The sequence below is a fragment of the Styela clava genome, chromosome 7 (genome assembly GCF_964204865.1).
Source record: "Styela clava chromosome 7, kaStyClav1.hap1.2, whole genome shotgun sequence".
NCBI lineage: Eukaryota > Metazoa > Chordata > Ascidiacea > Stolidobranchia > Styelidae > Styela > Styela clava.
Window position 1 is genome coordinate 21080850 of NC_135256.1, and position 12665 is coordinate 21093514.

At 34.4% G+C, this 12665-nt stretch overlaps 1 protein-coding gene across 1 annotated transcript in view; it reads left to right on the forward strand.

The window, feature by feature from the left end:
- Positions 1–12665, forward strand: part of LOC120328681 (uncharacterized) — a 29348-nt gene that overhangs the window by 14137 nt on the left and 2546 nt on the right. The window contains exons 21-30 of the mRNA XM_078114189.1: positions 631–776; positions 1234–1410; positions 1954–2000; positions 2883–2978; positions 3671–3792; positions 9500–9749; positions 10224–10296; positions 11043–11158; positions 11529–11727; positions 12206–12363. Coding sequence (XP_077970315.1) covers positions 631–776; positions 1234–1410; positions 1954–2000; positions 2883–2978; positions 3671–3792; positions 9500–9749; positions 10224–10296; positions 11043–11158; positions 11529–11727; positions 12206–12363 — 1384 coding nt within the window. The remainder of the gene's footprint in view (positions 1–630; positions 777–1233; positions 1411–1953; positions 2001–2882; positions 2979–3670; positions 3793–9499; positions 9750–10223; positions 10297–11042; positions 11159–11528; positions 11728–12205; positions 12364–12665) is intronic.

The following is a 12665-nucleotide window of genomic DNA, read 5'->3' on the forward strand; positions in this document are numbered from 1 at the left end:
TCCCCCTTATTCATAAAAATACTTTATTTGTTCAATTTTGATCTTTTGCTAATGTTATTCGCAAGTCACTCTCCCGTTTTTGTACAGTTTAAGTATTCTATAAGGTGTTCACGAATAGGTATTATACTAATTATAAAAAACTAAAGAATGTTACTGATACTACAGCGAATACAAAGCAAAATCCCCAAAACGGCCTCCATGTGAAATTTTTCCCCTGTTGGGAAACGTTGGTGTATAGAGATGAACTCAGAGTAGCATTCCTTACAATGTGAAAGGCTAGAACAGGACCAATCCGTTGCTGATGGTTCTTTTATCATAAATCACATTTAATCAAATAATGTCCTGAGCGAGCATTGGCAAATAAGTAATGGTCACGCAAATTAAAAAAATACTCATTCAAAAATATTTAACATTGAAGAAAATTTTAGCGTAATTTATGCAGATGTACAAACTTTGCTATTGTTTGAACACCATCCTACTCACTGACAAATAAGAAGTAGGTGTTCTAAAAAAATTAGTAAAATATACTTAAATTGAATACTACTGCTACGTATAAATACAATTTGGAGATACACCTCACCCTTTCAATATCTGTATTGAAAAAGTTCTGACCTGTCAACTTTTTTGTAGATGTTAGCAGAAAAAATCACTCAACAAGCATTAGACATGGCTGCCGCAGATCCTGAAGGAATAGGAAGTTCAACTCGTTCAGCGATTAGTTCAGGTGCAAGTCAACTTGCTCTTCACATTGCACAAATGATAACAGGACAAGGAAGGTTTGTATGAAATTGTATGATCATTGACAAGAAACAAACTATATTGAAATTTTGATAAAATATTGATGCTTGATATATATATATAAATGCTTGATAAAATATTCGGTCAAAAATTTAATAAAAGATAATGATATTTTACTTTAAAATCGTTTCATACGACACTCGCGTAGAATTTCAGTGTGCTCGATGACCCTGTGGGTAGAGCGCTGTAATTTAACTGTGTTAGCATCACTGAATATCCTCGCATATGAGACTCTCTAAAAACGGTCATGAAACAGTGAATTCATAAAAATTCGCATATAAGCCGACCCTAAAATTCGTACGCTCTTATCGTGAGAACTTATTATAATACTCTTGTTACATTAACATACACGCTGCTTCATATTTAGGTATCTTTTTATGCTCTTAGTTATAATGCGACACTGATTCACTTACTCAATATCTATTCTACTTACAGCATTTCTGCTTCTACTCTGGAATCGGTCCTCAGTTCTGCAGTGAGTGATCTTGTAGCGGACATGATTACTCGACAGGTTCTTCAGAAAATAGGCGAGAAAGACAATTCAATACAAACTCCTCATCTTGGTAATGAAATAACAAGACTCGTGCAGAATATTCTTGGTGTTCATACAAGGTAAATATATTTTACAATATTTTTGAATGATTACTAACCAGAAAGACTGAAAGAATATTTAGAAATTTGAATACATAGAGCAGCGGTTCCCAACCGGTGGCCCGTGGCTTCCCAAGGGGGCCACAATGCAGTTGGAGGGAGCCACCATGATAGGCGCGAAACTGATTTTACTTTTGCCTTTACAAGAAAACTTCCTTTTCTTCCAAGTTTCATTGCTTGACAAGGTTATTTCACCGAGTGTTTTCACTTTTTTGTGCAAGAATTGGTTGAAGATAATGGGATTCAGAATCTATAATATTATAATATATTAAGATTCAGAATAAGCTGGACAACTTAATTAGGTTAGGCCCGGATTTGGAAATTTGAAACTATTCGTTTTCCAAAACTGGTGATATTGAGCTACGGGAAAAATGAGAAGTTTTACCAGTTTACAGACTCGGCGATATAATATACAATATAACCTTTTATTTAACTAACCTTTTTTCAATTCTCCATAATATTTACGATATCTTACTCACTTCTCATTTTACATCTTTCATTCAGTGAAAGCAAAACATCAAAAACATCTTTGGACACGAGATCAAGCAAAGGTAAATTTTAAAAATATTTACAACGGTATTCGTTCAGCATATTTTGCATTTTGAATTTCAGCACATTGAATCATTTCAGTTATTCACTTGATCGTAATTACCTGATACATAAATCATAATGGTATCACTCCTTCATGGAGGAGACTTAATGAGAATACTTAATGAGAATAAGTTCGTTTATCCAGCCTTGTTCTATAAACCCTCCTTTCCTATTTGCCTCTAAAATATAGCTTTATATTTTAGGCTTAGGTACCTTAGGTGTATATACAGACAGGATGGATCTTTTGCCGCTAATTCACCGTTGAAAACTTATATATAATAAAATACAAAACCACACGCGTGAAATACCATTCACTTATGCGAACTCAAGACAATAATCTTCGAAACCGCATATTCGGTTTTGTTTTGATCTATAATCAACCAACCGTGACCAGATTGTTCACGTTTTGTCCCATTTTTGTGTTTGTATGTTTCATTGGTCGTAAAGGTTGAGCATAGTATTTGCACAATTTTGGTTGTCGTATGGTCCGAGGTCTACCAAGAGCTTGCAGTGATGACAAAAAGTAACATAGTGTTGTTTTCACTATAACTGATCAGTCACATACGATTAAATGCACAGCTTACCTCAACACGTTTCTAATTACCTATGAACTTAGCTTGTATTCTACCAACATTGTCTGAATAACATTCTACAAATTAGATATTGTACACTTTAATGCTGTATTGTAATATGGCCCAAATTTCTGAATCGTTTTAAGAAAACTTGTATACTACTTGTAGAGCATTATTGTATTATAGTTGTTTGTATTGCTAATATTACTATAATACTTAGCATGTCTTGTTTTGTCTATAACTTGATAGAATTTGTTTTATTTTTATCAGATGTGAGCAGTTCAAGTGCACTGGAATCTGGAGTTAGTGATCTGGCATCTGATGTTGTCAAAGAGTTATTGTTGACTAAAGATTCAGAGGAAAGACGTAAGATTTACGTTTATATAGATCGAGAGAAAATTGGAATAAGTCAATTTAGTTTTAATTGTGAAGTGTATCAGTTATCCATGAAGCACAAGAATACAGGTTAATGATGGCAGAAGAGGCAGGGGTTATGATGATTTATATAGAAAACAGTTGTAAGTGTTAAGGACAATACCAAATCTGCCCTACATCTCGGGTGTTTGTGCCCATCGTAAAAATACAGTTTTATAAGAAATGCTCATTCGTGATTGCCCAGTTGTCGAGCGATGCAAAGAAAAAAATCCTTATGTTTTTCTTATAATCCAAAGATATAACGCCCATAATAAAATACCCAACAATGTTTAAACAGTCGACGAAGTGCCGTAAAAACTTCTAATGCAGTATACTTATGAACAAATAATCAGTTATAACTTGTACTAATGTTGATAAATTTATTAAAATTCAAACAAATAACTAAAATATATTTTCATCCTGGCCTCGCCCCACGAATTCACATTCGCCAACAGGCGAACGCTACCTGTACAAGTTAAACCCGTAAATAACTCGGCGAGCTGATTATAACTGAAGTTCTCGGTCTTTCTGAAGTCGCGGTCTTTTACGCTTGAGTCTGTGCTTGCTTAGAGAACCGTTGTCAGGCGCAAACTTCTAAATTTGTAATTTTCTGTAATTATAATTTAAGTATTGTATTATTTTAGCGTCTGATGAAAGTGCTGCTTCTGCGATCAGTGCAGTCGCTGCTCGATATGTTCATGAAGTACTTGGTGTTGTAATTGATGACATCAAAGTTGAAGATGATATCATTCCCGTTCACGTTCAAGTAAGTACATATGGTTTCAATAAATATTAGTTTACTGAATTTACTGTGATTTTATTTCGGATGTACTGTCATATAACAATATATAAGTACACTTGAAAAATAAATTATAAGTTCCTTCAGTTCATGGGCATAGCTATTGTATCATGGGCGAACCTATAGCCAGTTTAATTACTTCGAAAATTGAAAAATTTACCCGGTCAAATTCCACAGTTTTAATCAAGTGGTAGTAATACTGAACAAGTATTCGTTGTAGACCACTGTTTATTATCATTTTTTATATTTTTAATTTTTTTTTTATTCATTTACACTTTCCATAATTTCACTTCAGAATTGAATTAAAAACAAAACGCTGCATATCCAGTATTTTGTTACTTTTGTCCTTTTATAATCTGGTATGTCTTAGAAGTATAGCATTTACCTAGTATTCCATAACTTCCTTTTGGTGTTATTCATTAGCTAATTTTATGGCCATAGTTCACCACATGTGACCAGCAATTGGGATGACTTGAATGTTGCATTCTTTTCAATCGGCATCCCCATCCAAAGCAGCTACTGGCGCTAGATCAGGGGTGGCCAACCTATGGCGCATGCGCCAAACGTGGCGCATTGCATGATTAGAGGTGGCGCATTGCATCTTTAACCCTTTTCATGCCAAAATTGTTAATTGCACTTGGCTTCTCCACGCCAAGCCGTTTTTTTTGCGATTTACATGGTGACTTTTGATTGTACCTAAAATCTATTCTCCTTACTCCACGTCGCCCACTTACGGCTTGTTGGAATTAGAAACAACAGGCGATTATCGACGTTAGCTTTTGGACGGACTTTATGACATTCATTCTAATTAGTAAAATTTACTATTTTTTCCCTACTGAAGTAAAAAGTTCAGAACTTTTGGAAAAATTGAAAATCGTCATTTATCAGCTTGAAACATGGATTTTCCATTGCCCAGACTTCCCAAATATCTCCCAATAACCATTGAACAACCAGTTGAATTGCCCAAGCCTAAAAAATTTATTATAAATCAATCCACAACATGCTGAAAATGACCCCTAAATACCACCTTTTTCATCCAAACTTCAAATGACCGTTGTCAACAAAAGTGGAGCGTAAAATCGCTTGCTGTGACGCAAGTACTAATCTCGAAGAAGCCTGGAGTAAAATCACGCGACGCTAGGCCAAACAGCTGATTAGCAAAGGCCAATTAGAATCGAGGGTAGAGTAGAGTAGATATAAGTATAAGTATAAGTATAGTATAAGTTTATTTCGACTCCATAATCAGCATAACAATACATTTGACAGATAAAAACAAATAAATAAAATCTGATTATGAAATCAGGGGAGCAAACAAAACCTTAGATAAGGTTTATAACGTACAAAATATAAGATGAAAGGTTTTGCCAAGAGGAAGTGGTACGTGTTTACTCACCTAAAATTATCAAGTTATTTCACACACGCTCACATGCACCCACCAGCCACACACACACACAACCACTGAGAAGTTATTTAGGTAAGAATGAAACGCGATAAATTTAGGGTATACTATACAGTAAACAAAAAAATAAATAAATAAATACTAGAAAAGAAAATTATCTGCCACACCATATTGATATTTTTGTAATGGTTGCCATTGCCAAATTGATCGATCTTCTAATCGTTAATTAGGTATATAAAAAGAAGATTCTATTGAAAACATATTGCCAAGCTGATTATAGTTGGAGTCAAATGCCAAGTTGCCCAACCAAAGTTGCCAGAATTGGGTGCATGAAGAGGTGGGCGAGACCATTTCATTCCCCAAATTAGAGCCTATTATTGCCAAATTATAGTCCAGATTGTAATAAGTAATTAAGTTACCGGTAACAGTAAAATTACTATAATTAAGTAAAGTAGGATGTGGAAATAAATTGGTTACAAAGGGTCTAAATGAGGTTTTTCATTCTTGGTATTGATTTCAGACAAGGATATGGGAATGAGGTTGTTATTTCACAGGATATCGGGAGTCTTTTTTTGTTTTTTTCCTTATGTGTTTTACTTCATTTAATCACTTTGAAGTAACCTGAAAAACAAAAAATAAAACTGCGAGTAGATGTTTCAATGATTGGGTGAAGGGGAACGCTCTGAACTATTTATTACAGGCAAAAATAATTGTTTAATTAAATGGGATGTATTGTCATTATATAGCGATGGATAGATGATCTATGATGACATTCTGCTTGGGACAGAGAAAAATTTATCACACCATGCAAAAAACACACAAAATTTTACTATCTATACCTTGGCCCACAAGTCAACTCAAACACCATGCCTTAACATAAAACGCATGCATACATAAATGATATAAAAACCACATCCAATTACAATGACCCACAGCAAATAAAAATCTGAAGGGGAGAATCCAACATAGCTCTACTGCTCGCCTAGTTGCAATAATTAGTAACCTTGCAGGAACAATATTGTACTATCTACAACCCTCATACCACCACTCAAACATAAGACCAAGCGTGTATGATAGGGACATCACAGCTAGAAAAAGATAAAAACACGAGCGTGAAGTGATAGAATGTGTGCAGTTATTTAAAGAAAATATCATCCGAGTACGTTAGCTACCTATATATTTAAAAAAATATATATATACTCATGCATGTCACAATACCATTTCTTTGGTGCTGGACTAGTTCTGGCCAAGTCGTGGCAAGATATTATTATAGTCGTGGCACAATATTATTATAGCTGTTCAACATTTTCATTAAAACAATAATGTGCAAGTGTGGAGTGTCCCAAGTTTTTGTCATCGAATACCACCAGTAGTAATTTTTAATATTTAATATTTGGAAACTAAATGAGACTTGACTTGTTTTTGAAAAGATTTTTTGGACTTTAACGTCTTCAAATTTAAGGGAAGAGAATTCCAAAGTTTGGGTCCAGTAAAAGACAAGGAATGCTGACTCACGGATTTACTCATGAAAGGTACGAATAAATCAGAACTACTTCTTCGGTTGGAGGTATTTTTGACAAGTATGTCATCAAAGCAATTGGGCAGCGCATTATTATGGAAGTCGTGAGCTAGAGATAATATTTCAAATTTCATCATATCTTCAACCTTAAGTATATTTAGTGATTTGAAGTAAGAGTCTACACTTTCACGTTTTCTTTTACCAAAAACTATTCTTAAAAAATTATTACAAATACTCTGCAGTTTTGAGACAAGTGTTTTATTACCATGAAGCCAGACTGAACAACAATATCGAATATGGCTAAGTAGTAATGATTGAAACATTGCTAGTAGAGCTGATTGGTCAACACACTGGGATACTTTGGCAGAAACTGCTAGGTTTCTTTTTGTTTTACCAATAACATGCATTATTTGTGATTTCCATGACAGATTTTCATCAAAGATAACTCCTAGAAATTTTATTTCTTTCACTCTTTCAATTTCATTGCCATTGAGCAGTAGTTTTTTTGAACAACTCACACTTTTATGCTTGCTTGGATGGAATAATACAAATTTAGTTTTGTTAGCATTCAGAGATAATTTATTAACTAACATCCAGCTATGAATGTTGGTTAGTTCTTGGTTTGCAACTGTGAATAGATCTTCAAGGTTTTCCCCATGAAGAATCAAGTTAGTGTCATCAGCAAACATGATCGACTCAGAGGATTTCAGACACCTGGACATGTCATTAATGTAAGCTAGAAAAAATAATGGGCCAAGTAAAGATCCTTGTGGAACTCCGTGCTTCATGACACAAATATTTGTAGAGAATGAGTTGTAATATTGCACAATTTGCTTCCTGTCTTGAAGGTAGCTCTTGATCCAATTGAATGGAACGCCTCTAATTCCATAGTGATAGAGCTTACTTAAGAGGATGGAATGGTCAATGGTGTCAAAAGCTTTTGAGATATCAAGAAATATTCCAATTGCATGTTGTTTGCATTCAAACGCATTGGTCAGTTTGTGTACCAAAACATTAGCAGCCATAGCAGTGGAGTGATGCTTGCGGAAACCAAATTGATGCGAGTGGAAAACATTGTTAGTTTCAAAGTAGTTTGACATTCTACTATACATTATTTTTTCAAGAATCTTAGAAAACGATGGTAAAAGACTAATAGGTCTATAGTTTCCAAGATCTGAAACACTACCTTTTTTAAACAGAGGAAGAACTTTGGATGTCTTGAAGCTTTCAATGAATAATCCACTAGATAGTGAAAGATTAAATATATATGTCAGGATATCAATAATATGTTCTGGAACATATTTCAATATTTTAAATGGAATACCATCGATTCCAAAACTTGACTTGGGCTTCATATCGCGTATAATATTTTTTATTTCTAATGATGTAGCTGGCCTTAAGAACATGGATGAGGATTCTTGCTTCCCAAGATATGAAATGTAATTTTTGTCACAGCCAGCTGGTTGTGGCATACAGTCAAGCAGGCTTTGTGCCACTTGGGAAAAGTGTTCATTAAATTTATTTGCAGTTTGTGTATTACTGCAATCAAGTCCAATCAAAGGACAAGAATTTGTTTTATTTTTACCAATAAGCTCATTAATTGTTTTCCACACTGCCTTGATGTTGCCTTTGTGAGAAGCAAATTTAGATTTGTAATAATTCGATTTCTTTTTGTGGAGCAATCGAGTATAAAGGTTCCTGCATTCATTGAACTGTAATTTGTGCTTGTCATTTATGTTTTTATTGTTTATTAATTTCTTATAAAGTTTTTGTTTGACTTTGTTGAGTTTGCGTAACTCAGTATCATACCAAGGTTTGTTTGATCTGTTTGTCTGTTTTTTGTAAGGAAAAGATTGAGAGTAAGCAGTGGAGAATTTTTCAAAAAAATTTTCAAAGCAAGTGTTGGGATCCTGGATGCTGCTGAAGTCATCAATATCAATAGAATTCAGTTCATTCTTAAACGTATTCAAGTTGGACGAACGTATTCAAGTTATTCATATTGATACTAAAGAACTGAGAAAATTTGCCCAGGGTTTTATATGTCGTTTCGGAACGACATATAGATGTGAACAAACATTTTCTGCCATGAAACTAATTAAAAGCAGAGCGAGGTCAAGACTTACAGATTTAAATTTGAAGAATGCACTGCTCCTCTCAGTAACAAACTTAACTCCAAGAATAAAAAAAACTGGCGAGAGTAAAACAGCAGCAAAAGTCTCATAAAGGCGGTACTTAAATAAAATTGATCAGTTTTATTTATTGTACTTCCTTGCTTAATTTCTATTCATGTGAAGTTGTAAATTGTAAAAACTACATATACGTGTGTATATATGTGTGTGTATTATAAATTTATATAATTTCAACAAGAAGCGGACATTAGGCGTGGGAATAAAAGAGATTTACGGCGCATCTGAAACATTATGTTTAAAACGTGGCGCATGGTATGTGAAAGGTTGGCCACCCCTGCGCTAGATACTAAGTGCGCCTAGGATTACATTAAGAAATTGTCGTTGTTGGAACTAAAATTAGTTTTTCCTTACCTGCTTGACCAACTTATCCAATAGGTGAAGTGGGTTTTTCCCAACTAAACTGTCTGGGCCGCCGTTTTGCCCCAACTCTTGCTAAATTTTTGAAATTTCGTGTTGTACGATTTTAATGAACAAGTATTCAACTAACAAAATATGATGGTACTGATACCAGCTCTGGTCCATACATTTTGGCATCTTCGATTTACTGTCATATACATTATTTTTCAGTCTTTTCATGCTGTTCCTCCTAACCGCAGCTCAGAAGATTTATCAAATACACAGTCTGTTGTTCAGAAAAGATCGACTGATCAGATACCACACCCCCCTAGGACACAAAAAACACACCACCGTAAAGGTGCAAGAAAAGTTCGAACTAAAATGCGTGGAATGTCGACAGGGAGTTTGCTACAAACGGAGAGTAAACCAACTCGACGTCACACTAATTTTGCTTCATCTTTTACGGACTGGCGTAATAACGGTTGGTTTTATTGATGCTTACGACTCATCTCACAACTCTGCTGTGAACAAGGCTATCTACCATAATATTATATGTCTCAGAATGTTTCCGTCACAGCCATCTACGAATTGATAAACAAAGAAAATGTTGTCATATATCTTTCTGTGGCACTCCCATAGTATGTGTACCAGGTTGGGGTTAGGCCATAATTTTATTCCGATTTTCCTTATTTTAGTTCTATTACGTGTTCGGCGACTGTCTGTGTTAGCCAAGTGAAGGCTCATAGGTTTCAGTCCATTTTTACAACTTGATGTAATGTAGGCGAACAAAATTAGTTACCTACATATTGGTACATACACTTCTGGAGCGCCCTTTTTCTTCTACTTTCCACCGAATACATATATTTATCATGAGCTGCATTGAATCTATCTGACGAAGAATGAAATTGTTTGAAAGTTTTACTTTTCTTACTAAGATGATGTTTTATATTTACAGCTAACAACACCAGAGGCAAATCATTGAATCAATTGCAGGAAAATCATGCACAACAATATAAACTGAGTAGTCAGTGAGTAAAGAGTATTTTAGTTCGTATATTTGTAAAACTATTTAAAATTGTCAAAAGAAAAAGCATAAAATGAAAAAATGTTGTTATACAGGGCATTCATAAAATTCCTTTACAGTTTCAATTTTGTTATGAAGTCGGTTCTCAATATATCCTAATTAAGTATATTTACCTCATTTAATACATCTGTGAGGGCCAAAACAATATATGGTATCGATAAATTCCCTTTGCAATTTTAAATTTCAGACTAATGGACACCGTATATTACCCTTGTAACACTTTGGGGACACACGGTAGACTATTCATTCACAATAATCACTTTTGTTTTTGAGACTTACATCACTTATTGTTCTGGAGAATCAGTTGTATTAGATTAGGAATTTTGATGTTTAAACTTTCATTGTATCAGTGGTGGCAACCAATATCAACGTTTCGTAATAGATATTTGTGCTGAGCAAGTCTCATCGGAATTAGTTCGATAGCCTATTTTGAACGCCTAAAATTGTACTTGTATTTTGATAAATATTTGATTTATAGTTATCACATTAGTCTGGTAGGTTTGGAATCTCAAACTCGGTTGTGGGATTTTCGAAATGCCATTTTTAAATCATTGTCAAGCTTTCGAGAATTTTCTTTAAATTGCATACCCAAATTGTAGTTAACTGAAATCTTTATTTACTACTTGAATGCTACAAGACGCGTAACTAATCCATCACATATCTGATATTGATAAACATTTTCTATACCAGAACCCAATTTGCTGGAGATCTAGGCGCAGGGACAACTTCATCCGAAGACTTCAACAATGTCATGGAAAGTCTGGCTGCACGTATCGTTGCGTCTGTTGTTTTAAGACACAATGAAGGTTTGTATGTTTGTTATTTTAATCTAATTTTTGTACTTTTGTGTAATTGTGTAATTATCAGGGATTTTTTCTGGGAATTCTAGAAATAGATTCTAAGTTTGATAATTATGATCATGAGGGATTTCGATGAATAAACTTCACAAGTAATGTACGAAATAACTACCAACATTGTCTAAATAACATTTCACAAATTACATATTGTACACTTTTATATTGTTCACTCATATATATGCTTTTAAATAGCCTACTTTCAATTTGAGAGTTTTTGAAAGACTGGTCGGAAGAAGAGACCCGAAAGACCCGACCGATGCTTATCAAATTAAGCCTAATAAATTTCAACCGGGTATAACTCTTGCATGTATATACACAGATGAACAACCTCAGTCAGAAATCGCTCAAGACTTGAACGAATCTAACAGCGTTGAACATTTGGTTGGTTCGCTCGCTTTGGGGGTTGTGACGTCACTTCTAGGTCTCGACGTGTTGAGCGAAACTGGCCCAGTTGATGCAAATTCATCACCAAGCCGGGATGACGGCACACAACAGTCGCATCAACATATAGGAACAAAGTAGGTAGTTCAAAAACGCAATAGAACTGTATTCTGGATATGGCAGTCTATTTTCACCTACAATTGTTCACGGACTTGACAGTAAAATTTAAAAAGATTTTATGATATATTACAAAACGTATACACGATTATTTAGGTAATGACAATAATTGATGTTTATCAGACAAAATTTAGAAAATTTGGGTTGCAGATTTTGTAGAAAAAACATCAATTCGAACTCATGAACTCTTTTTGGAGCTTTACTGTGGCCGGTTCAATATTACTTGATAATAATTGGGTAATTAATTAAGTAGGTATAAAGTTGATAATTTACATTGCTCATATCGATGTATGTGGTAATGATTCACTTAGGAACTATTTTTGGTTTTTCTTGTTCAGTTTACTAACTTCCAATGATTCATCGTACTCGTACAATATTTATTTTAATCACATAAAAAAAAATTGGACGAATCTGACCTTTTAAACACCGTAATTTCAGTGAAAACGAAGCTGAGGGTGCACCTGGACCTTCAGCAGGCAGCAATATCAAACAGAATAATGTCGCAGAACATATAAACAACGTGAAACAAAAGAATGAAGATCATACTCAGCCCATACCAAAAATATTGAGCATCCTTTGTTCGGAAGATGGCGCTGGTAAGTTAGCTAAATTTGCACTGGAAAGCGTCCCTTATCCGAACATAAGAGTTGTGCGTCATCATTGGACTTGAGATGCAAGCCAAAAATACAAAACGGAACATTGTTGTGTATTATTTTTATATTGCATTGTTTATCATGACTCGGATGTTTAGGGTTCGAATTCCAGACAGGAGTCACACTTGGTATTGGAATAAAACAAGACCGCATTAGGCCGTTAACGGCGATGTTACGCAACTTTGTGACCAGTTTTAAACTTCGAAACCAGTTACGTTGATTATTTTAAGACAAAACCATTGTTT